General features: G+C 34.0%; 1 protein-coding gene across 12 annotated transcripts; it reads right to left on the bottom strand.

The window, feature by feature from the left end:
- Window positions 1-579: 579 nt before the first annotated feature.
- Window positions 580-27,306, bottom strand: LOC111044743 (putative transmembrane protein INAFM2). Of its 12 annotated transcripts, none has more exons than XM_039425574.1 (5): window positions 26,846-27,279; window positions 24,243-24,927; window positions 13,523-13,851; window positions 7,718-7,863; window positions 580-769 (listed from the first exon to the last, which is right to left on the bottom strand). In XM_039425574.1, exons 3-4 carry the CDS (start codon window positions 13,794-13,796, stop codon window positions 7,721-7,723), a joined length of 417 nt encoding a protein of 138 aa, XP_039281508.1. In that variant the 5' UTR covers window positions 13,797-13,851; window positions 24,243-24,927; window positions 26,846-27,279; the 3' UTR covers window positions 580-769; window positions 7,718-7,720. The 12 variants fall into 12 exon arrangements, with proteins under 12 accessions (XP_039281508.1, XP_039281511.1, XP_039281506.1 ...); XM_039425577.1 differs by having other exon boundaries at window positions 24,243-24,512; XM_039425572.1 differs by having other exon boundaries at window positions 26,921-27,279.
- Between the last annotated feature and the right edge of the window lie 249 nt (window positions 27,307-27,555).

The raw sequence follows: 27,555 nt of genomic DNA, 5'->3' as shown, positions 1-27,555 counted from the left end.
ACAGAAGCTAAGCTAGGGTGTAATAATGTTGTGTTAGAAGGAATTTGAAATAACGCCAAAGATACGCCCAAAATTAGCGTTTTTTGCGTTTTCTCAGTTCTTTCATCAAGTAATAGACAGAAAATGTTCAAATTTGGTACAGAGGTCTAAAAATATTGTGATGAAGTGACTTTAATATTTCATCAAAGATACGCCCAAAATCAGCGTTTTTCCAATGTTTTTCTCAGCTTTTCTGCGTTTTCTCAGTACTTTGACTTTCTGATGGAATGAAGCATGCTCAAATGAAAGATGCAGGCGAGCGAAGCGAGCCCGCTGATCTCATTTTTGACAATCCAGGGGGCGGAGCCCCCAGGCTAGACGGATATGGCGAGCGAATCGAGCCTGACTGCTAGTAAGAAATATGCAGAAAAATTCAGAATTTTTCTAACATCATTGAAATAAGTTTCTATTTCTCCATTCAATTCAATGTTGTTGTGTAATTTTTAAACTGAAATAACATTGAGAATTTCCCGTTTGACAGTAAAATAAGTCAAATGTTATAGGATTCCAAATAGTCTAAAATGAAGAGTATCACATAGATGTTGGTTTTAATAATGTTTATTATCTACAAAATATAAATATTGGACTATGATATAACGCACATATAGATATTTTTATATTCAACTTATTATAATAGAAACTAATAAATTTATCGATATATCAACACTTGGATAATTGAATCGGTCCATACATGGTTGATCATTCTTTACCTCCGAAGCAAAGAAATCATCTGAAAAAAGGGTTTCAAGATTAATTAGACTTCTAAAACTTCGTGTTTCAATGACACTTTTCAAATTTTGTTTTTCGGTTCATGCATGATTCTACTTGCTGCACATCCAATGTGATCACACCCTCAGTAAAGAAATTGATATACTCCACTGCTGGTGAAAAACTAAGTACTGTATATGCATAGAGAAACAATAACGTAAGTAGATATCCCATGGTATAGGGCGTTTATGTCGCAACTTTTACTGTTATCTCAAGCCGATTATTGTCGATTTTTACTGTTTGGCCGGGTGAGAGTGTATGAACGGCACAATATGAGCTACTACCAGCGTCACAAAGCTTCAAAGGAAGGAACTACATGGACTATTTGCTTGAGATAACAGTAAAAGTTACGACATAATTTCCCTATACCATGGGATATCTACTTATGCTATTGTTTCTCTATGGTATGGGCTACTAGTGAGCAGGTCTATTGTATTCACAACATGCTTTCAAAGTTTTGACAATCGAAAAGGCTCAAATTCACCAAAAACGAAAACTTTGTTTGAGCAGCAGTTGGTTCTAAGTCAGATGATTTTGAATTGTTTTTGTTGGAGATTACTGAGTTATTGCAATTATTCAAATGCTAATGAATTAATAATAATTATTAAACGAAAATCCAAATTAAATGCTGCAATTCACCCCGAAGACTTCTGCTACTAATTTCGCCCACATCACTTTTGAATTTGTAAATTGTAAATAAAAGGCATTTATCTACTGCAAATATTGACAACAGGGTAAAAAGCTAGATGGAAATTTGATGAGCGCTACTATTCAACAAATTCGGGCTATTCCCGGGCTGACAAATAATTTTACTTTCCTTGCCCTATTATCATAGGTAAGGAAAGTATTGCTTTCCGAAAAAATTAAGGTACCCCAATTTCTAAATTTCTATACGTTTCAAGGTCCCCTGAGTCCAAAAAAGTGGTTTTTGGGTATTGGTCTGTATATATATATATATGTGTGTGTGTGTGTGTGTATGAGTGTATGTGCGTCTGTGTACACGATATCTCATCTCCCAATTAACGGAATGACTTGAAATTTGGAATTTAAGGTCCTTACACTATAAGGATCCGACACGAACAGTTTCGATCAAATGCAATTCAAGATGGCGGCTAAAATGGCGAAAATGTTGTCAAAAACAGGGTTTTTCGTGATTTTCTCGAAAACGGCTCCAACGATTTTGATCAAATTCATACCAAAAAGTCATTGAGAAGCTCTATCAACTGCCACAAGTCCCATATCTGTAAAAATTTCAGGAGCACTGCACCATCTATGCAAAGTTTGTTTTTAGATTCCCAATTATCGGCTTCAGATACAATTTAAACAAAAAAATTCAAGTGGAAAAGATTGAGCATAAAAATCTCTACAATTAATGTTCAGTAGCATTTTCATCTAAAATTAAAAATAAGCTCGAAACGCGAGAAAATGAGATTATTCAATTGGAAACTGTTGGCAACTGTTGATTCTATTAAATCATTCACTATGAAGAGATAGCAGACTTCGTGTGTCTGCAGCGATATTGTCCTGTCACCAGCTGGCTCAAATCTTTGAATAGTAGACTTGAGATGCGCGGGAACAGTAGCGTCAGGTGATCAATTTTCATAACGGCAAGGAAAGTTGTGTGAGTGCACCACATCAGATTTTTTTTAATAGTAGTGCTCATCGAATTTCCATCCAGCTGTTTACCCTGTTGTCAATATTTGCAGTAGCACAAGTCTTCCAGGTGAATTACAGCATATAATTTGAAATGAAATGAAAAAATCTGGTGTGGCGCACTCACACATCTTTCCTTGCCGTTATGAAAATTGATCACCTGATGCTAGTGTTCCCGCGCATCTCAAGTCTACTATTCAAAGATTTGAGCCAGCTGGTGACAGGGCAATAACACTGGAGACACACATGAGGTCTGCTATCTCTGCATAGTGAATGATTTAATAGAATCAACAATAATTTGCAATTGAATAATCACATTTTCTCGAATTTAAAGCTTATTTTCAATTTTAGGTGAAAATGTTACTGAATATTAATTACAATTATTGTAGAGATTTTCATGCTCAGTCTACTCCACTTGATTTTTTTTTTGTTTTAATTGTATCTGAAGCCTGATAATTGGGAATCTATCTGCATTGATGGGGCGGAGCTCCTGAAATTTTTACAGACATGGGACTTGTGGCAGTTGTTAGAGCTTATCGATGACTATTTTAGGTATGAATTTGATCAAAATCGTTGGAGCCGTTTCCGAGAAAATCACGAAAAACCCTGTTTTTGACAACATTTTCGCCATTTCAGCCGCCATCTTGAATTTCATTTGATCGAAGTTGTTCGTGTCGGATCCTTATAGTGAAAGGACTTTAAGTTCTAAATTTCAAGTCATTCCGTTAATTGGGAGATGAGATATCGTGTACACAGACGCACATACACTCATACACACACACACACACACACACACACACACACACACACACACACACACACACACACACACACACACACACACACACACACATACAGACCAATAACCAAAAACCAGTTTTTTGGACCTTGAAATGTATAGAAATTTAGAAATTGGGGTACCTTAATTTTTTTCGGAAAGCAATACCGTACTTTCCTTACCTATGGTAATAGGGCAAGGAAAGTAAAAATTCTTTATTAGGCTGAGTTAGGACTTTTAAGTCTACCACTCAACCTCAAATTTGGATTTTCGTTTTTAATAATAATTATTAATTGGTTTTGTTTTTTGCTTACTCAGAATCAATTGGCGCTCAAACCAAGTTTACGTTTTGGTGAATTGGTCCTAAGAAGTTGATTGACATTAAAGCTTTCCATTCAAGCAACGTTTCAAGTGGGTCTCACTATAGACTAGACTAGATCACTGTTAGTAAAGATGCGTTTACACCAAGGTTATTAACAAAATGTTGATAACTTAATCCTTATAGATTCTATTAGATTGAACATAACTTATCATACACATGATGAACATATGTGTTTGTCAAGTTCCATTCAATCTAATAGAATCTATAAGGATTAAGCTATTAACATTTTGTTGTTAATTTTGGTGTTGAGCTTAAGGCTGTTCGGTACACTTTTTTTATTATTTAAATTTAAATTGGATAATCTTTTTCAATATAATTGTTAAGATCATAAGAGTGAGAAAAAGTGGCAAGTGAAATTTTCAAGTGGTCTAAAAAGCGAGTTATGGGTTGTTGAAGTGCTACCTTTCCAGATTCCGTTTTCTTTCCAGATCATAAACGGTTTTGACTATATTATTAGAACTTCTCTTAAACATTCAAAAAAATGTATCTTTCCTAACTAAAACATTTTATTCCCCATATTGTTCATAAATAAAAAAGTAACATTTTTTGTAAATTCGATAACTTGTTTACTTTGGCATTAATCGCGAAAAAACGCATATTAGAACAAAGCCAATGATATGCTGAATGTATTAAAAAACTCCAATGGAAAATTCGAAACCGTTTATGGTATGCAAAGAAAACGGAGTTTAGCACTTCAACAACCCATAACTCGCTTTTTAGACCTGTAAAATCTGACAAAGCATCTTTGGAACGGTTCCACTTGTTTTTCGTTCCGCTACTACGTAGACATCATGTCGTCATCATGTCTGTCTGTCTGCGCGCTGTGTCTTTTGTGCGTCTGCGCTGATCAGTGACGTCTCAATCGCGGTTTTTTGCCACTGCTCAATCAGCTGGTTTTCTGTGCTTTTATTCGTATTTTTTCGTCGGATTTTTTGCCGTTGCAATTTTAATATTTGTGCTATTCGATTTTTTTAGAATTTAATCTTGTCTTTTGGCATCTTACCTTTTAGATATTTGTTACTTTTTCACCATTCGTTTGCGAGCGCTTTGCCTACGTTTCTAACACATCCGGCAGCTTGCCCTTTTTCATTGTAGCTTGCAGGCTTGCAGTGTCTCTGTTTGTCTTCGATGGTGCATTTACGCCTTCGGTCTAAACCCTTCATCTGAATTCATCGGACTTACAAAACCTTTTTTAAAGTGTGAATTATTCTTCAAATTAATTCGTTTGTTCCATTCTTCAGTGTGATTCAATTATTCATCGAGTTCTTCACTCAGTTACTCTGTTAAAATTGGATAAACTTTGTCTAAAAATTGCAACCTCATGTAAGCTTCAGTTGCCATTTTTTCTACAATTGGCTTCACCTCGTGAACCTCAAATTTTCAAGTGCATCATCTCTACTGTTTGGAAATCAATCCAAAAATTCCACAATTTGAAGATCGGATTATTCGTTTGGAATTCTACTCGCTCCAGCCTACTTTTCCATTGGGGGATTCGCCTGCTGTAATGGACGTTTCCATGCTTGTCATCGCATGGCCTATTCACTTCATCGCTTGCTGATGTTCTGTTCCTGTTGGTATTGCGGAGTCGTTGCCTGTCTGCCTGGCCGCATCTCCTCTTCAAAATTTTATTCAGGTTATGTAAATCGTTCTTTTCAATTTTCATTTACGTATGCATCATTATTGTTTTATTAATGTCTATCTTGACATTCAATTCACTAAGGCTACCGACGCCTATTAATTCATTGGATTTGACAGCTACCCTTGGCTTTACAAGTGACTCATTGAGGCCACTGACGCCTACTTATTATTTTATTAATGTCTATCTTGACATTCAACTCATTGAGGCCACTGACGCCTACTTATTATTTGATTAATGTCTATCTTGACATGCAATTCACTAAGGCCACCGACGCCTATTAATTCATTGTATTTAACAGTTACCCTTGACTTCACAAGTGATTTCCTGAGGCCACTGACGCCTACTTATTATTTTATTAATGTCTATCTTGACATTCAACTCATTGAGGCCACCGACGCCTACTTATTATTTTATTGATGTCTATCTTGACATTCAACTCATTGAGGCCACTGACGCCTATATAATTGTATTCAATAGTAGCAACTATTAATTCATTGGATTTGACAGCTACCCTTGGCTTTACAAGTGATTCACTGAGGCTACCGACGCCTACCTATTGTTTAGTTAATGTCTAGCTTGACATTCATTTCACTGAGGCCATCGACGCCTATTTATTTATTGGATTTGACAGCTACCCTTGGCTTTACAAGTGATTCATTGAAGGCCACTGTCGCCTATTACTCGTTCTAATTGATGTCTGTCTTGACATTCAATTCATTGAAGGCCCATGTCGCCTATATTTACCTGGATAATCTTCATTGTATTTATTAGCTACCCTTAGCTCTTAAGTGATATTTTAAGGCCAGTAACGCCTATTAATTGTTTGGTCGAAGTCTATCTTGACATTAAAATCACTGAAGGCCTATGCCACATATATTTTTTATGTATGTTATTTGCTGAGCATTTTTTACAGCTTATTGTCATTTTAATCATTATTATTGTACCTTAGTAATAACTTTCATTATTGCCCTCAAATTATATTCATTTCAGGTATCATTATTAATACCTTTGCATTTATTGCAATATCATTAATAATTTAGTATCATTATTACTACCTTTGCATTTATTGTCATACTTCAATGGTCATTAATGTCATTGACCTAATTTCTTTTAAATTTTGTAGTTCTCTACATTATTTCACATGTTGTAATTTTCCCAAGATTTGACTAATTGTTTTTGTATGTGGCCATCTGCCTATTATTATTTAAGGATTCAAAGACTTAACCTACTTACAATTGTCTTTGTATGTGGCCATCTGCCTATTATTAATTTATTGATCTCAAAATATTTGATTCAATGTTTGTATGTGGCCACCTGCCTATCATTATTTTATTGATCCCAAGATACTTGATACAATTGTTTTTGTATGTGGCCATCTGCCTACTATTATCATCTTATTATTATTAAATCTTATATTGTTGATTCATTTAGTCTTTTATTGGCGTACTTACCACACTTCAAGCTATCAGTATTTTTATGTACAGAATTCAAAGATTTATTTGTAGGTATTTATACCAACTATCATCCACAGTCCACTGCCCTGCCCTTGGATTCTGTCAGACCACTTGAAAATTTCACTTGCCACTTTTTCTCACTCTTATAATGATCTTAACAATTATGTTGAAATAGTATATTTCGCACCTAGAGCAGAAAATGAGATTTTTCCGGCTCGAAATCGGTTTTCAAGTCCGAGGCCCTAGGCCAAGGACTAGGAAAGATTGAGAGTCGGAAAAACATTTTTGCCCGTGGTGCGAACGCTATTTTTCGCCACACACAAAAATAAACAATATATATATATATATATATATATATATATATATATATATGAGAATAGTTGTTTACTAAGCACTTCCGAAAGCAGAAGTGGAAGGTGATAGCTCTAGCAAATCTGAGGTAATCTGAATATCAGGAAATTGTCCACGTATTTTTATTTTTTATTCTGATTTGTCTAAATAACTTAAAATATAATGTTCAATTATGTGGGAGGTTGAGTTTATACTTTTTTATTCTTTCAAATGACAATAAGATGATATTATTATAAATGTTTTAATTATTGAATAATGAACACAAATAATGAAAAGTTTTTTGATCACCTTTCTTAGTTCCATGTTAGCGGTTGAAAAGGGTACTTTTTCCGGCCTAGGCCATTGCAAACAATGTCTTTCAGATCTACGTAGGGACTGGAAAAGAGCTGCTTTCTGTGCAGTGTGGCGATTATCCAATTTAAATAAAAATAAAAAGGTGTACCGCTTAGCCTTAAGGAAACCTACTCCATTACTCCACTAATCTACTAATCTAATCTAACCACTAATCTAATCTACTCCACTACCGGTGGATTGGAAAAGTATGTAGGCCTATACTGGCCGGAGCAGGTCGATTGTATTCACAACATGCATTCAAAGTTTCGACAATCAATAAGAAGTTAATCTTTAGAAATACAACAATGGTATCGCCTCACCTTTCAGAAATCGAAATAATCTGATGAATTGAGTTGGCCTGAAAAGTTGAATGGAAGTTGTGTTGTGGTCTCCGGCATGAAACTTTCTTGAATGGGCAGAACGCGTGGAGTCTCGGCTGAACGTTGTGACACCGTGTGGTACTGGGCTGTCAAATAGAAATGAAACTGTGAATTATTACTGTCTGTATTCTTAGTATTACAACAGACAGAATTTTCTCATTCATAATATTGATTCTGAGGAGGTTGTTTCATAATATCGATTCTGAGGAGGTTGTTTCATAATCTCTCATTCATAATATCGATTCTGAGGAGGTTGTTTCATAATTTCTCATTCATAATATCGATTCTGAGGAGGTTGTTTCATAATTTCTCATTCATAATATCGATTCTGAGGAGGTTGTTTCATAATTTCTCATTCATAATATCGATTCTGAGGAGGTTGTTTCATAATTTCTCATTCATAATATCGATTCTGAGGAGGTTGTTTCATAATTTCTCATTCATAATATCGATTCTGAAGTGGTTCCCGGAGAAATTTCTATGAAGCTGCATGATAAAGTATGTCTTATTGAAACATATTATAGTGAGGTCCACGTTATAGTGGCAGTATTTGATTAACTTTGGTGCTGTTATCCTTGACTATCATTCAACAAAGCAGATAGTGCTATCCTTTTCTAGCTCCGCCGCAACATTGCCAGATAGTTTTTAAACAATGTAGAAATAAAATTAACAAAATATTGTATACCAATCATGAAAATGTGTTGTTAAGTCAATGAAAAATATAAGTTTCTGAGAAATAAAATAGACAATAATAGGATTGATCATTTCAAACAAGGTTGAATAGTTGATACCTATCTTTCTCCTCTGCCATTATAACGTGGACTTCACAATAATATTCAATTACCTTCCGAACGAATCAAACGTATGATTTTTTTATAAATATTCCATTTTTGAGATATTAATTACAACATAATCAATTCATTTTAAAAATTGCTCAAACTTTGTAACCTTATGGTCTTTGATGCGAGGAACACGAATCTGCAATCGATTTGCAAAATCCGGTACCGTTAATTGAATATGACAAATTTTATGTTTCAAGTTGCATAACTCACTCTGTATAGTAGCTGGGAATTCCAAATTTGGCACCAACATTTCTCAGGAAAAGCTTCATCTATGGTGCAAATTTCAGCCAAATCTGAGATACTTTTTTACTGTTTAAACGCACGACGTCCATGGGTTTTTCTAATTTTTTGTGAAAAAAATTGCTTAAACTTCGTGACATTATGCTCTTTGCTCTTAGATTATTTCTAAAGACTGATTATTTAATATACTGGAATATAAAATGAGAATGAAGTCGATTAATTATTTCACAGCACAAGCCTTCAAAAAAAGCTAAAAGATCTAGAAACACATCTTTGTCACCTTAGTTTGTAGCATTTTCAACCGTTTGATTTCAACCATATTCACGAGAAACACGAATCTGGATTCACATTTGCAAAATTCCTTACCGTTCAGGAGATATGACCATTTGAAAATTTCATGTTTGAACCTTCATAAATCACCCTGTTTAGTAGCTGGGGGTGCCAAATTTGGCTCCGACATTTCTCAGGTCAAGCTTCATCTATGGTGCGAATTTCTGCCAAATCTGAGATACTTTTTGTTCCAGTGTGTTTCACGATGGACCATGGTTTCTATTAATTTTTTGTGAACAATAAAAATTGCTTAAACTTCGTGATCTTATGGTATTTGATGCGAGAAACATGAATCTGGAATCAGATTTGCAAAATTCCTTACCGTTCAGGAGATATGGCCATTTGAAATTTGAAAACTTTTTGTTTGCAGCTTCATAGCTCAACCTGTATAGTAGCTGGGGGTGTCAAATTTGGCTCCGACATTTCTCAGGTCAAGCTTCATCTATGGTGCGAATTTCAGCCAAATCTGGGATACTTTTTGTTCCAGTGTGTTTCATGATGGTTGTTTGTTAGTCCATGGTTTCTATCAATTTTTTGTGAAAAATAAAAATCGCTCAAACTTTGTGATCTTATGGTCTTTGTTGCGAGAAACATGAATCTGGTATCAGATTTGCAAAATTCCTTACCGTTCAGGAGATAAGACCATTTGAAAATTTTAGAATTTTATGTTTGCAGCTTCATGACTCACCCTGTATAGTAGCTGGGGGTGCCAAATTTGGCTCCGACATTTTCAAGGTCAAGCTTCATATATGGTGCAAATTTCAGCTAAATCTGAGATGCTTTTTGATCCATGAAGTCCATGATTTTCATCAATTTTTTGTGAAGAATAAAAATCGCTCCAACTTAGTGATCTTATGCTCTTTGATGTCCATAAGTCCATGGTTTCCATCAATTTTTTGTGTAAATAGTATAAATCATGAGAAATTTGAATTTCGCGCTAATCATAAGAAATTTGAATTTCCCGCATAAATGGTATGAATCATGTGAAATTTGAATTTCCCGCTCAAATAGTATAAATCATGAGAAATTTGAATTTCCCGCTCAAATAGTAGCTCATTTGCATATTATAAATGACCAGATTTCTACCAGGGCATCAGAAACATGCAAGAGGTACACAAACTAGATCAGTGTTGCGGGTTGCCTATGCTTGCATTGGAAGGCGTTGAAAAAACCTTGCTACCTCTTCAAGTGTTCTGAATCCCTGGTACAGAATTAAAACCAACTAAATAATACTACCAGGGCAACAGAAACATGCAAGAGGTACTGACTGATTTGAGCGGGAAATTCAAATTTCTCAGGATTTTTGTGACTACTGAGCTCATTTGTATTGGATGAGAATTAGAACAGCACAGCAGAAAAAAGCAACAGGTAACGGATTCATTTTTCATGAATCCAAAAATTAACTAAAATCGCTAAAACTCTCAGCAATGATATAATTAATATTTGACGAGAGAAACAATACAATGTCATCGCATTGGCGAAATTCCTTACCGTTCATTAGATATGGCCGTTTGAAAATTTGCAAATTTCATGTTTGAAGCCGCATAACTCATCCTGTATAGTAGATGGGAATGTTAGTCCATGTTTTTTTTTTTCAATTTTTGTGAAAAATAAAAATCGCTTAAACTTTGTGACCTTATGCAGTTTAATGCGAGGAACACGAATCTGGAATCTGATTTGCAAAATTCCTTACCGTTCAGGAGATATGAGATACTTTTTGTTCCAGTGTGTTTTACGATAGTTAGTCAATGGTTTCTATTAACTTTTTGTGAAAAATAAAAATTGCTCAAACTTCGTGATCTTATGGTCTTTGATGCGAGAAACATGAATCTGGAATCAGATTTGCAAAATTTCTTACCGTTCAGGAGATATGACCATTTGATAACTTTAAGTTTGCAGCTTCATAACTCACTCTGTATAGTAGCTGGGGGTTGCTAAATTTGGCTCCGACATTTCTCAGGTCAATCACTATCTTTGATGCAAATTTCAATCAAATCTGAGATCCTTCTGGTTTTACTGGAACAATTTTTATGAATTTTTAAGAATCCTGAACGGATGATCGGATTTGGTCGAATTTGGTACCAAATGATAGATCTGGAAGAGACAAACTCAGGCATATGATAAAATTGAAAATTTACATTTTGGGTTCGGGAGATACGGCCATTTTCTTAGATTTTTTGAAAATCTAAGAATGCCTGAAGCTCAACTCACTTATATGCTCCTTAGTATTTGAAGATGAGTGATTTTTCTGATCTGAGAGTGGTGTCATTAGAACTGAAAGAAGTTTTATTTCAACAGTTCACTGTCATTGTGAACTCATTACCCGCACGCACAAGTCTAAGATCTTATGTGGGCATCACCCTCAGTATATTGTTGTGTGTCAATTCAGTTCAATATAGTGCGCGTTTATTGGTGCAAAAACTAACAATTGATGACTAATTTGGATATTTTATAATAAAAACATCATTAATGAAATTCTATGAAGAAATAATGTAGCCCACTGAATTGATAGGTAATAAAATACCTACCAGAAACAATATTATAACAGCTTGAAACTGATAAATGTTTTATATGTTAGTAGAGATGAAACATGCAACAGTTATTTTTATATTCATGCCAGACAAACAACTTTGAAGTTAGGTGGATGTTGTAATGATTAACAGAGATCCTATATCCAGAATTGTGTGTAAGTTTACAATTTCTATTTTTAAGTTTGTTTAGATGCAGTTCAATAGCATTCAATAATCGTGGAGCTGATTCTCTCTGGAAACCAGCAAAGTATTCATAACTCGATGTACTGAAAATAGAAAACTAGCCGATATAGGTTCATTCTGACAAGGCAAAACTTCATGTTTGGATTAGGAAGATGTTTTTCACGGCGTCTTTGCAGTCTGAATATTATCTATCGAGGACATGAAACGAAAATTAATGTTACTTAACAATAATATTAGTCTATAAAATGGCAAATTTTTGAAAGATGCATCAGCCTTGTTTCAAAAATACTTGAGATCAGTAGATTAATAAATGCAGTTTAACTTAAATGCTACATGCATAGCTTTAATTTATTTTGATGATATACAGTACCGGTACTTATTATAAGAATAAAAAATAATTCTTATTAAAATGAACTTGACAGCAAGAATAAGAATACGGTAGTAAAATGAATTAGCAGAATGGAGAAGAAAAAGGAGAAAATGATAAAGTAAAAAAAAGTAAATTAGTATGGCTTTTGTTGGTGGGGAGTCCCTTTCGGGAAGGTCCCACCGCCTGAATATATAATTTAAGCCGTCAATGGGCCTTACGACTGTCATACTTCAGCCGGGATCGACAGTTTAACGTGCCCATCCGATAACACGATAAAGTGATCAGGTGAAGAAGATGGGAGTAAGGAAAATGAGAAGAAGATATAGAGGAGGAAGCAGTAAGAAGAAGGAGGAGGAAAAGCACCCAGAAGAGAATCGAAGGAAGAAGGAGGCAGGAGAAAAAGGAGATGAAGACACCAGGAGGAAGTGAATAAGAGAAAGAGGGAGCAAAGTAGGAGGAAGAATAGAAGAAAGGGAGGAAGAAAAGAATAGGGAAGGAAGACGAGAAGAAGAGGAAGAAGGAAGACGAAGGAGGGGAGATACCTACTATACAAGAGAGAAGAGGAAGAGTAAGAGAGAGAGAGAGCGAGAGAAGTGAAGGAAGAGGTAAATGAAGTGGAAAAGGGGAAGAGGAAGAGGAGGTAGAAGAAGGAAGAGATGTAGAAGAGAAAGAAGATGTAGATGAAGTAAAAAGAATATTTCAGAACCAGAACTCAGTATGTACAACCAAAACCTGAGGCTATGAATTCATCTTATGACCATGATGGCTGGAAATCGAACAATACATTTGCTGCTACAAACATGCTGAAGCAAAACATGTACAGCATGCTATACGGCAGTGAAACATAGACCACAATTGCTGGCAACAAACCATGCACAGTTGTTCTATACAGCAGTGAAACACGGACCACAATAAACTGCTAGCAACAAAACATGCCCAGCTATGCTATACAGCAGTGGAACAGAGACCACAATAATTTGCTGGCAACAGAGCATGCCCAACTATGGCAATGAAACACAGACCACAAATTATGGCAACAAAACATGCACAGCTATGCTATATGGCAATGAAACACGTACCACAATTGCTGGAAACAAGATTCAAATCTAATTTTTATTTATTCAAAACATGCCCAGCTATGCTCTACGGCAGTGAATCACGGACCACAAATGCAGGCGACAAGATTCAAGCCCAATTTTTATTTATTCAAAAAATGCCCAGCTATGCTCTACGGCAGTGAAACACGGACCACAATTGCTGGCGACAGCCGACGAGCTAGCTGACGCCGACGTGTTGTAGGTGGCAATCTTGGACGAAGCAGCCGGTTTCCACAGGAAGACATAGTAGAGCGAGAGAGTTATGGCCGCCAGTGAAACAGAGAACACGTAGGCAATTACTGTCAAAACACGGACCGCTTTCTGATTGGGCTTCGGCTCGTACATGCGGTCTTTGGTGTTGTCGCCCGCCAACCGCACACTGGCTGCCGATGCTGCAACCGCCTCGTTTCCGCCTTTTTGACTCATTTTGTCGCAAAAGCCAACAATTTGTTTCAATCAAACCTCAATCTACAGAAGTGTTCTGCAACAAGATTATGATTATGTTTGTCAGCTAGCATATAGGCCTAAACAATAATTATATTAATCTATTTAAGAAATTTCTCTACAGAGAGGTCCACGTTATAATGACAGTGTTTGATTGGTTATTCTATTGCTATCCTTGTCTATCATTCGGCAATCAATTCGGCAATATAACCATATATGTGATATATTTGACATGTCGTACACCGTTTGAGCTGTGCTCATTAAATGCGGTTTTATTCGATGAAATAACAATCATAAATATAATAATAATAATAATCATTCATCTCTTTCTCGCTTTGTCTGTTGCCAGATCGTTTCCTAACAATGTAGAAATATAATTTCAATTATATGTCTGTTTGGCTTGAAAATGTGCGATACCAGCACGAAACGGACGTCGCCACATCAAAGAATGTGAGTGCTTTTTCACTTTAAAGTTTTATAAAGTTTAATAGTAATAATAATAGTGGAAACAAGATGGATAACCAACAACAAATACAATTTATTAACAAAATGTTTAATCTTGATTATAAAAATTCATTATTAAATTATTGAAAAATATTTTTTATTGCTTAATAAAATATAATTGATTATTTTAAACTAGAATGAACACTTAATATTACATCAATAAACCTGTATCAGCCACCATCTATAGAAGGCATTGACAAGACAGAGGTTTGGTAACGTTTTTCCCCTATCTTTCTCCACTGCCATTATAACGTGGACCTCACTATAATAAGTGAATATTTTCTATTTTGAAAATAACTGAGTGATTTAAATTATTATAATTATGGTATTTGAAACATTTAAACTCAAAATATGGGTTGCATGAATATTTTTGGACTGAAAATTATATTAAAGTGAAATCCTAGAAGACATAAGTTAAAGGTGATGGTTTCTTGAGCTGCTTTGTATAAACACACTTTTTTATGTTTTTGAACACAACATGCAGTCGATTATTAAGTAAATATTAAAAACTTTTACTCACTGACTGGAACTTATTTGGAACTTACTAACTTAACTGGAACTACTTATTTTTACTTATAGACTACCTTATTTGGGACTTTTTAATGTTATCTAAATTTAACTTTTTGTGTGTAGTAGTAATTAAACTTTATTCAATTTAACTTTTTTACTGTGTATATAGTAATTTAACTTTTTGTGTAGTTGAGAAGTTGATATAATTATTAATATTTAATAGAAAGACTAAGAAATTGTCAAAAACCACAGATTTATTGCTAGTTATTTTCTTTTGACAATTTCTTAGTCTTTTTATGTAATAGTCCAAATTTGGGAGAGGAATAGTACAAGATAGCCGCCTCCCCGATCTGTGCTTCTATGTGAAAGAAATACGGTGAATAAATAAAAAACATTATTTCCAGGACATCTCATATTATCCTGAAGGGAAAATGAAAGTAATTCTTCATTAATAAGAATCCATATTTATGTATTCCAAATATTAATGACAAATTATAGAAGGTTTGCAAAGTGTTATTATTTGTTTTAAGCACTATCTTTGATTTTTCAATTTTTTGTTTTTATTTTTGTATCAATGTGTTTAAAACTCTTGATCAAATTCCTTCAGAAAAAATGTGAAATAATAATGAAAAATGATGTAACAGATGGGTTAATTTAAAATGGAATTTTCCTGGTGATGATTTTATGTTAATTATTTCTACTCACCCCTACACCCCTTTGTCCATAGTAATTTCCTGTAATATATCCATGATTAAATGAACTGTTGATCACCACTAAAGAAAAACTATTACAATGTCCGTCTTAATCCTATTTCAAGCAGTAAACTAGTTCTAAATCAAATACCAACAATTTTCTATTTGTTATCTGATAAGGAAATTTTCAATTTTCTTTGAAAAACACTCAATTAACTGGTATAAGCTGGTGTAGCAAGTGGAAGCCCATTTACACTGGATCTCTGGAGACCTGGATCCAATCCACAGTTACAAGAAGGAAGCTCCCAAGGATACGGAAGTTGTGCTAACAACAAAAAGTGTATCTTTTCACACTTGCTCGGAAGATTCATGAAAATAATATTCCAGGCAAGCAACAGGTGGAATTCAAAGAAGTTCTCAACTTTAAAATATGTGGAATAATTATACTTCTTGTAAATCGGTAAGGATTGGAGGAAATAAACAGTCATCTGTACATAATCAAGTTCTTGATTGATTGAATTCTATAGTGAATAGAAAATCAATTCAATAGTTCATTTAAATAATTCAAAAAATTCAATAGTCCATAGAAATAATAGAAAATCCAAAATAATATCAAGACTTCTGCAACTGTAAATATATCAACAACTGGGAGAATAGATAGAAGGATATTCAATGACCCCTATAGCCTAATACAAATAATTGTGAAGTTTTTCTAATATTGTAGATAATACGGTGATGAATAATTTCATCAAGACTCATTCTATAAATAATAATCAAGTGTTGTGTTTTTTCTTGGATAATGTCATTATATAGCCGAAATATGTCGTAATTGAACAATTTTAAAAGGGTACATAGATTTCTAATTTTTATATTCAAGTGTTTTATTAAGAAACACTCTACGATAACAAGAAATATGCCTCTGAGAATCCAGATAGTAAATAATAGCCTACAGTGATGGATAAATATGTATATGAATCTATAAAAATAATATTATTTTATCCATGACTAAACTCTTCAAAATAATAAATATGTCTCCTAATATGAGCCTGATGAAGCTCCTCCTTATGAATGAAATGCATTCCACATTATTTCTCAACTAAAGAGTAATAAAGCTGCGTTTACGCCAAAGTTATTAACAAAATGTGAATAACTTAATCCTTATAGATTCTATTAGAATGAACATAACTTATCATACACATGATGAACTTATGTGTTTGTTGAGTTTCGTTCAATCTAATAGAATCTATGAGGATTAAGTTATCAACATTTTGTTGATAACTTTGGTGTACACCCAGCTTAAGCTTATTTGAATATTCAATTTGAAACAGTGTATTAACTTCAACAGTCACAAATTATAGGCTACATTTGCCCGTGTGGGAATCGATTAAATTAATTAGCATTTTTTTCTTCTATAACCATTGTCTTTGTAATTATGTTTTTAGGAAAAATAAACATTTGATTTGAAAAAATTATAATATCGTATTTCTTTCAATGATACAGTTTCATATTTCACAGTATGTTAATAATTTATTGTACTTGTTATTCAATTGTATTATTTTTAATAATGTGTTCTAGCAATTAAATATTAGTTATATTAAACATAAATTTATAGAAATAATTATATTATTTTTTCTACAAATGTGTTCTGACAATCTAATATTAGTTCTATTGAGCAGGAATTTATAGAAATGAAAATAAAGTAAAGCCTTTACTGACACATATTACAGTAAAACTGTTTTACTATTCAATACTACGGTACGTCAAGCTATGAAACGAAAATTCCGTTCTAATAAAAATGTTTACGGTAGTCAGAGTTATATACAAAAGAAATATACTATTTGATTACTCATTTCTCACCAGTTACATCTTAGGTATATTTGAGAGAATATCATATTTTCATATCCAGATCCAATTCTCTTAATTTTTTATAATGATCTAATGATTTTATAATGACCTCTTCATCAATATCTAATCCATTTGAATAATAGATTGAGGGAATGAATACCTAACTAGGATAAATAAAACAACAGAATTATTGTAGAATTTTGTTAATCAAGTGCAATGTTATTTCTAAACCCTGATCATAAATAAATTCTCAAGACATTCAAGAGAATGATTACTATAACTATATCGGATATACCAGAACATTAGAGATTACTATTTTAATCAGTCCAGTAGTTCTGACGTGATGATGCGTCATTCATGAATTTCCTATCCCATATAGATGTATAAGCCGATTCCTTTTCTTTATTATAAAAAAGATAACAATCACCATGTGTGATGACTGTATTGAGGTCCATGTTATAATGAGAGTAGGTATTCAATTAAAATTAATAGAGTTATCTATCTATATATATATATATAAAAGCGAAATGGCACTCACTCACTGACTGACTCACTCACTCGCAGAACTAAAAATCTACCGGACCAAAAACGTTCAAATTAGGTAGGTATGTTCAGTTGGCCCTTTAGGGGCGCACTAAGAACGGATTTGGAAAAATTTCAAAGGATTCGCCCAAAATCTGCGTTTTTACAGCGTTTTCTCAGCTTTATCGAGAACAAATTAACAGAAAATGTTCAAATTTAGTACAGAGGCTTATATAGTTGCAGCCATACCATTCTCTTAAATTACGCAGCCAGGATATCCTTCTTCTTCCCACACTCCTCTTTCCCATGATCCTTCCTTGCAATATAAGTCTCAACAGCTCATACTTTTCACCCCTCATTACATGGCCCAAATATTGCAATTTTCTTCTCTTTATAGTCGCAACAACTTCACATTCCTTTGCCATCATTAACAGTACATCCCTATTTGTCACTTTTCTTGTCCATGGTATTCTCCACATCCTTCTATAGCACCACATTTCAAATGCCTCGATGTTTTTGAGGTTTGACTTTTTCAAAGTCCATGCTTCCATGCCGTACAGCAATGTAGAAAACACATAACAGCACAGAATGCGTATTCTAAGTTCTAGCTTATCTATATCTCGGCTACACAGAAATCTTTTCATTTTTATGAACACCTGTCGTGCTATTTCACTATAGGGCTTATACACTAACATTAAATTACAGTATTGCTAGATATTCAACGAATCTACAAAGTATGAAAAATCAATGAGAATAAAGATCGAATGCAATTTGAATAACTATAATTTAATATTGTGATGTATTGTGATGACATAAATCAGCGGTGTTTCAACAAATAACTGTCGATTCTCTGAAAAGGATATAAGAAATAACCTTTTTATTGTCTTTTTTCTTTAGGGCTACTTTTAATATAAATGAAAATATAAATCTCACTACCCTTTTGAATTATTTTGTCTCAACATGCTTCGGAAATTAATGCCATGAAATTTATATTATTATTTAAAGAAATATCCTACCCATTAACACACGACCCGATGTTAATATCTGGTTTGTCACAGTTCCTTGGCAGCATATGCATGATTTTTTTAAAGAATATACTAATGTGTCGTCGGTGAATAGTATAGAAACAACTTGAGTTCGTTTTGTCTATACTTCCAGATCGTTAAATGCAGGTAATGTGTGTAGATTTTCATCGAAAAATTAATTAAATTAAAGAGTGGAGACGTTTAGGGTGTAAAAGGTACACCTACACAATACACCAATAAAATTCCAATTTGAAATTCTAGTAGGCTTTCCGACCTAACGGAATATATACCGTCCGCAAGTAATAGGCTTCGGAGTTATTACCATTTTTACTTTCCTTGCCCTATTACCATACGTAAGGAAAGTATTGCTTTCCGAAAAAAATTAAGGTACCCCAATTTCTAAATTTCTATACGTTTCAAAGTCCCCTGAGTTCAAAAAACTGGTTTTTGGGTATTGGTCTGTATGTGTGTGTGTGTGGTGTGTGTGTGTGTGTGGTGTGTGTGTGTGTGTTGTGTGTGTGTGTGTGGTGTGTGTGTGTGTGTGTGTGTGTGTGTGTGTGTATGAGTGTATGTGCGTCTGTGTACACGATATCTCATCTCCCAATTAACGGAATGACTTGAAATTTGGAACTTAAGGTCCTTTCACTATAAGGATCCGACACGAACAATTTCGATCAAATGCAATTCAAGATGGCGGCTAAAATGGCGAAAATGTTGTCAAAAACAGGGTTTTTCGTGATTTTCTCGGAAACGGCTCCAACGATTTTGATCAAATTCATACCTAAAATAGTCATCGATAAGCTCTATCAACTACCACAAGTCCCATATCTGTAAAAATTTCAGGAGCTCCGCCCCATCAATGCAGATAGATTCCCAATTATCAGGCTTCAGATACAATTGAAACAAAAAAAATCAAGTGGAGTAGATTGAGCATGAAAATCTCTACAATTAATGTTCAGTAACATTTTCACCTAAAATTGAAAATAAGATTTAAATTCGAGAAAATGTGATTATTCAATTGCAAATTATTGTTGATTCTATTAAAACATTCACTATGAAGAGATAGCAGACCTCATGTGTGTCTCCAGCGTTATTGCCCTGTCACCAGCTGGCTCAAAATATTTGAATAGTAGACTTGAGATGCGCGGGAACACTAGCGTCAGGTGATCAATTTTCATAACGGCAAGGAAAGTTGTGTGAGTGAGCCACACCACATTTTTCCGATAGAAAACGCATTGTCGATAAGAATAGTGTCATTGCTATTCACTAGAACTAGAATCTGTCAGTATTGATTCAAAGGGAGGCATAGATGTTAGTCATCAGTAATACTGACATTTTAGGGTGAATCTCACTATTTACATAAGGGTGGTTTCTGCGCGTGACTTGGTACATTGATCGGTGTTTTGCTCTTCATTACAGGAAGGAAACACACGTTGCATGATACATTAGATGATCTGTTGCAACTTTTATTTTTTATTTTACAGCTAAATGATTTCTTATCCATAGAAAATTTAGTGTCGGTGATAAAATACCGATACTTGAAGAGAGGAATACGAAATTACGAGTATGTCATCAGAATGGCGAAATTTTCTTATGTTCAAAAGATATGAGTGTTTGAAAATGTGCTATTTTTACTCTAAAGCTGCGTTTATACCTTATAGATTCTATTTGATTGAACGGAACTTGACAAATACATATATGTTCATCATGTGTATCATAAGTAGTTATGTTAATCTAATAGAATCTATAAGGATTAAGTTATTAACATTTTGTTAATAACTTTGGTGTAAACGCAGCTTAAGAGGAGACAATTTTTGATTTGGCTAAATAATTTTTGTTGAATAATAATTTTGTTATTAAGTAAATAACTCACCCTTTATTATAGTACAAATAATGTTTATTTGTTTAAGGCTTTCAATCTTCTGTGATTATAGTAAAAATAATAGAATAGAAACTTTATTGCAGCCATATCTCAGGTCTTCAGATGCAATACAAGAGTCAATATCTATCTATCTATCTATATATATATATATATATATATATATATATATATATATATATATATATATATATATATATAAGCCAAATGGCACTCACTCACTGACTGACTGACTCACTGACTCACTCACTCGCAGAACTAAAAATCTACCGGACCAAAAACGTTCAAATTAGGTAGGTATGTTCAGTTGGCCCTTTAGAGGCACACTAAGAAATCTTTTGGCAATATTTTAACTCTAAGGGTTGTTTTTAAGGGTTTAAATCTACCGGACCAAAAACGTTCAAATTAGGTAGGTATGTTCAGTTGGCACTTTAGAGGGGCGCACTAAGAAATCTTTTGGCAATATTTTAACTCTAAGGGTTGTTTTTAAGGGTTTAAAGTTCGTCTTTTAGCATGTATATTCTTCTTCTCCCAATCTCTTAATTATAATTGAAATGTCCATATCATATGTTACTACAGAACTATAATCAGATAGAGTACCTCTTCGAAACAGTTGTTAACTACTGGCAACTAAATTAATAATTTTGTCAGGTTGGCATTAAGTTGAGTTGAGTTTGTTAGGTTGGCACCAAGTTGAAGATTGAAATGCATTTATCGCTGAAAAATTGATTGGGCACTGCTACTTCAATCAGAGCTATATTCCTGGGAATATTATATTACTAGCCGTCAGGCTCGCTTCGCTCGCCATATCCGTTTAGCCAGACGTTTAGTCTGGACCCCCGACTGGATCGTCCTAACATAATTATTATGATCGTCCTACAAATGAAAAATGCAGGCGAGCGAAGCGAGCCTGCTGATCTCATTCTTGAACGATCCAGTCGGGGGTCCAGGGGGCGGAGCCCCCTGGCTAGACGGATATGGCGAGCTAAGCGAGCCTGACGGCTAGTATAATTATATATACAACATACTACATGATATTAAATAAATTACATCAATACGTTACACTATCAGTACCCTATGATAATAAGACACCTGATTTTCCTAGCTAATGTATAGAAGTATTAAATTTAATCTTGTTTAAAGGGTTAGCTGCTAGAAACATTTGATTTGATTTTTAAAAGTTCCATTCACCATATTTCTTAGATGTTCAGAAACTGAATTGAACAATTCTATGTAAAAAACATAGAATTATTCAAAACATAGAATAGAAATAGAAAAGTGTAATATATCATGACACAACACATTAGGTCGAGCTAGCTCTATCTATATAGCTCAAATAATATCATAAGGACATCTTGGATATTTTCATAGCATTTGGCTAAAACACGTATAATGAATTTTTGAAAAAAAAAATTATGAGAACCTATTATTAAAACTGCTTAAACCTTCAGGACAATACTTGGGAAGAGGAACAAAAATAGACCTATGTCATCATATGTTGGCAAACAGTGCTTATGTTAAATCAAAAGATAAAGGTTTTAGTGGATAATTCGTTTTTTATTTTAACAAGTGTTATAGCATACTTATCAAATCAAGTTCTAAACTTAGCCCAAATATCAATTATTTACCAAATATCTAATACTCATCTATTTCACTATCCATGACGAACTGCAAGTGATAATCCAAATAATAATAATGCAAGTAATATTAGAAATATCTAATATTAAAATGTTATATGGATATTTTTATTGAATTTTTGAAGTCCAAATTTTTATAAGAATGTTATATTTTTCAAGTTGAATTTACATGACCATTGACAATGTTTGCTGATGTATAGTATGTGAGACAAATAATAAAATTAATTAGGTGGATTAAATAGCAAGCAAATCGGAAATTTGTTCAGAATTTGAGTATTACCATAGAGAAAGAATAGCGTAAGTAGATATCCCATGGTATAGGGAATTTATGTCGCAAATTTTACTGTTATCTCAAGCCGATTACTGTCGATTATTACTGTTTTGTTGGTGTGAGAGTGTATGAACGGCACAGTATGAGAGACTACGAGCGTCACACAGCTTTACGGGAAAGAACTACGTGGACTATCGGCTTGAGATAACAGTAAAAAATGCGACATAAACGTCCTATACCATGGGATATCTACTTACGCTATATTGTTTCTCTATGGTAGAACTCAGTCAACTGGTGATTGAATCGATCCTAAAAGTTTGTATTTGACGGGAGGAAGCAAGAGCAGTTGAAGAATGCAGGCGAGCGAAGCGAGTTTGCAGTTATCATCCCAGGATGATGCAGCCGAGGGTCCAAGGGGCGGAGCCCCCTGGCTAGACGGATAAGGCGAGCGAAACGAGCCTGCCGGCTAGTGCTATGATATACACTGGAATACTGAAAAATCTTCATAGAGTAGATAAAATGTTTCTTTTTCTATCAATAAAAGTTAGTATAAAATGATTAGAGATTTTCTATTGTGAGGTCCACGTTACAATGATAGTGTTTGATTGGCAATGGTATTGCTATCCTTGTCTATCATTCAACAAAGTGGATAGCGCTATCTCTTTTTCGCTTTGCTCTGTTGCCAGATCGTCTTCCAACAATGTAGAATTTATAATATTAACAAAATATTTCATCTTAATTATGAAATTATTGAAAAAAATATTTTTTGCTTAATAATATAATTGATTATTTTAAACGAGAATGAACAGTTAATATTACATCAATTAACCTGTATCAGCTATTATTAGCTGCTGCTAATATTATCAGCTAGAATTAATAATTAATTAACAAAATATTTAATTTCAATTATGTGAATTCATTACGAATTCATAGAGAAATATAATTTCTTGCTTACTAAAATATAATTATTTTAAACGAGAATAGATCGTCTTTTAACAATGTAGAATTAATAATTAATTAACAAAATATTTCATCTCAATTATGAAAATTCATTATGAATTTATAGAAAAATATAATTTCTTGCTTACTAAAATATAATTGATTATTTTAAACGAGAATGAACAGTTAATACTAGCTACATCAATAAACCTGTATCTGCTACCGTCTATAGAATGCATTGACAAGACAGAGGTTCGGCAAAGTTTTTCTCCTATACATATGGAAATACCTGAGATATTACAATTATTCAAATGCTAATGAATTAATATCATTAATTCCCGGGAATACCGGGCTGACAAATAATTTTTGAATAGTAGCGCTCATCGAATTTCCATCTAGCTGTTTACCCTGTTGTCAATATTTGCAGTTGCAGAAGTCTTCGGGGTGGATTTCAGCATTTAATTTGGATTTTCGTTTAATGATAATATTTTTCTCCTATCTTTCTTTACTGCCATTATAACGTGGACCTCCCTATATCAATAACCAGCCTTATCGATGAAAGTTAGTAAAAAAATGATTGGAAATTTTCTAGAACTCAACTCACCACCAAATTCGAGTCCCGTGTCCTCCTGAATCAACCGATGTGGGTGAACACTATGATTGTGATTGCTGCGTTTCGGCTCCCACAGGAATATGTAGTACAGCGCCAGAATAAACGCGCCCGAAGTTATCGATGTGAGGTAGACCATTACTGTAAGCATTCTGAGCAGTTTCTTCTTGGCGGGGCTGGTTGGCTTTTTTTTCGAATCCCCTGATTCCCCCTGATCGGCTTCACCCCCGCCCACTCGTACGTCGTTGGCACCCTCTGCCATAACTAATTACTGTTAGTTTGTCAACTGCTAATAGGTCAACTGTTAGTTTGTTAACTGTTTAATTTGTCAACTTCTAGTTAGTCAATTCTCAGTTTGTCAACTGTTACCTGATTTTTGTCAACTGTTAATTTGTCAACTGCTAGTTTGTCAACTGTTAATTTGTTAACTGCTACTAGGTCAACTGTTAGTTTGTCAACTGTTAGTTTGTTAACTGTTAATTTGTCAACTTCTAGTTAGTCAATTCTTAGTTTGTCAACTGTTACCTAGTTTGTCAACTGTTAATTTGTCAACTGCTAGTTTGTTAACTGTTAGTTTGTTAACTGTCAGCTTGTTAACTGTCAATTTGTTAACTGTTAATTTGTCAACTGTTAGTTGTAACAATATCAACAACTAATATTTAACTGAATAACTGGTAAACTGAAATCAAACTACAGTACAGTGAGGTCCATGTTATAATAGCAGTAGAGAAAGATAGGACTAATGACGACTATTATAAAGGGATCCGCGTTATAATGGCATTATTTGTTTGACAATGGTGTTGCTATCCTTATCTATCATTCGACAAAGCATATAACGCTATCTTTTTCTAGCTCTGCAACGTTGCCAGATTGTGTTTTAAAAATGTAGAACTATAATTAACAAAATATTTAATTTCAATTATGAGAATTTATTATTTGATCATTGAAGAATATATTTCTTGACGAATAAAATATAGTTGATATATTTCAAACAAAAATGTACAGTTAGTATACTGATATCAGCTATCCTCTATAGAAGGCAGTAGCAAGGCAGAGAAACGGCAACGTTGTTCTATCCTTCTACACTGCCATTATAAAGTGGACCTCTCTATAGTGACTAATATGTAACTGAATTACTAGTAAATTATTTAGTGAGGTCCACTTTATAATGGCAGTGGAGAAAGAAAGGAGAACCGCGCTGCCGATTCTCTGCCTTGCCATTGCCTTCTGTAGAGGATGATTGATATTGGTACTCTAGTACACTCAAAGTAAACTATAGTGAGGTCCACTTTATAATGGCAATGGAGAAAAATAGGAGAACCGCGTTGCCGATTCTCTGCCTTGCCAGTTGCCAATGCCATCTATAGAGGGTAGCCGATACAGTACCGGTATATCTAATTTAATATTAACTGTTTATTCTTCTTTAAAATTATTAATATCTTATTCGCCAAGAAAAAAATTCAATGATTTAATAATACATTTTAATCATAATTATTGTGATCAAATATTTTAGTAATCAATTATACTTCTACATTGTTAAAAAACGATCATGCAACGGAGCTACAGTGAGGTTTACGATATAATGGCAGTGGAGAACAGCTTTGCCGATCCTCTGTCTTGTCAATGCCTTTTATAGACGGTTGCTGATACAGGTTTATTAAATTAAAAAAAAAAGTAAATTCGTATGGCTTTTGTAGGTGGGGAGTCCCTTGCGGGAAGGACCCATCGCCTGAATGTATAATTTAAGCCGTCAATGGGCCTTATGACTGTCATACTTCAGCCGGGACCGACAATTTAACGTGCCCATCCGATAACACAGGTTTATTCATGTAATATTAATTGTTCATTCTCGTTTAATATAATAAATTATATTTTATTAAGCAATAAATTATATCTTCCAATAATTTCATAATGAATTTTCATAATTAAGATGAAATATTTTGTTAATTAATTATTAATTCTACATTGTTAAAAGACGATCTGGCAACAGACCAAAGCGAGAAAAAGATGGCGCTATCCGTTTTGTAGAGTGATAGACAAGGATAGCAATACCATTGCTAATCGAACACTGCCATTATAACGAGGACCTCACTATAGTTGACCGAGCGAAGTGAGGTCTAAGATTCAAGTCGACGGTTTGGCATTTCTCTTAATGTTTAAATGTTGCGCATTTACGGCGAAACGCGGTAATAGATTTTAATGAAATTTGTCAGGTATGTTCCTTTTTAAATTGCGCGTCAACGTATATACAAGGTTTTTGGAAATGTTGCATTTCAATGATAATATAAAAGGAAAAAGGAGCCTCCATCATACGCCAATATTAGAGTAAAAATCAGACTATAGAATTATCTATCATAAATCAGCTGACAAGTGATTACACAAATGTGTGGAGAAGCCAGTCTATTGATGTATTCCCATAAGGTCTATAGTTTCAATCAGGTACTTGTGGATGAGAATACTGTGTGAGGTCTACTGTTCACAGAACTACTAGTATTTAGTGAGAATTATGTTGAGAAAAACGATACTGCATTAATAGTACCTATTTTTTATCATTTTCGAATAACGTGGACCTCGCTATAGAACAAATATAGCACTACCTGCTTTGTCGAAAGATAGACAATGTTATCAACACAATATTAATTATAAAACTGCAATTATAATGTGGAACTCACTATAGTAAACTGAAATAATAGATCACCGATGTTCGATGTTCGACTGACGATTACCGACTAAACTCCTATCGTAAGATCTGCCTCATCGCAACTGCTAAACTAGAATTCACTTCAAACCGTCAGTAAACCTCCTATTAATAACACTACAGCCTCCCATTCGACCGACGCTGTCTACTTCAAGTGTTTCACCACACCTATGGCTTCCTATATTAGCACTACCTTCCTTTCAAACTGAGTCAACAATCCTTGAAGATAACTCCACCGCTTTCCCGTTCTAACAATTCTGACTGTTTTGAGTGAATCTCGTCACTAGAGAACTGGCCTTTGTCAATGTAATCTATTTAGCTTTTACCTGCTACTGGTTGACATTGGACTTTCCCTAGAACCCCTTCAACACCCCCACCCCTGTTATGCAACCCAGATCGAGAAAATCTCTTTTTATACAATTGTGTATTGTATATCACGTTTTTTGATAAAGTATTTATTTTAATAAGGCTACTTGATTGTTGAATTATAGAAAATAACGATACATATTATAATATTATAATGATAAATATTATTGTTAAAAATAATAATTGAATCGGCCTGAGGAGAAAGGAAACATGTCCAAATTTTTCATTTTTTTTTATGGTTGA

The sequence above is a fragment of the Nilaparvata lugens genome, chromosome 4 (genome assembly GCF_014356525.2).
Source record: "Nilaparvata lugens isolate BPH chromosome 4, ASM1435652v1, whole genome shotgun sequence".
In the NCBI taxonomy this organism is placed as follows: domain Eukaryota; kingdom Metazoa; phylum Arthropoda; class Insecta; order Hemiptera; family Delphacidae; genus Nilaparvata; species Nilaparvata lugens.
Note: the sequence above shows the minus strand (reverse complement) of the source record. Positions and strands in the feature narration are given on the sequence as shown.

What these genes read in the sequence shown, in the direction of transcription:
- LOC111044743 (XM_039425574.1), bottom strand. Translation starts at nt 13,796, where the DNA reads ATGAGTCAAAAAGGCGGAAACGAGGCGGTTGCAGCATCGGCAGCCAGT. An exon ending in GGCTGTCGCCAGCAATTGTG is followed by an intron (nt 7,864 to 13,522) that starts GTCCGTGTTTCA and finishes TCTATTTGACAG; the next exon opens with CCCAGTACCACACGGTGTCA.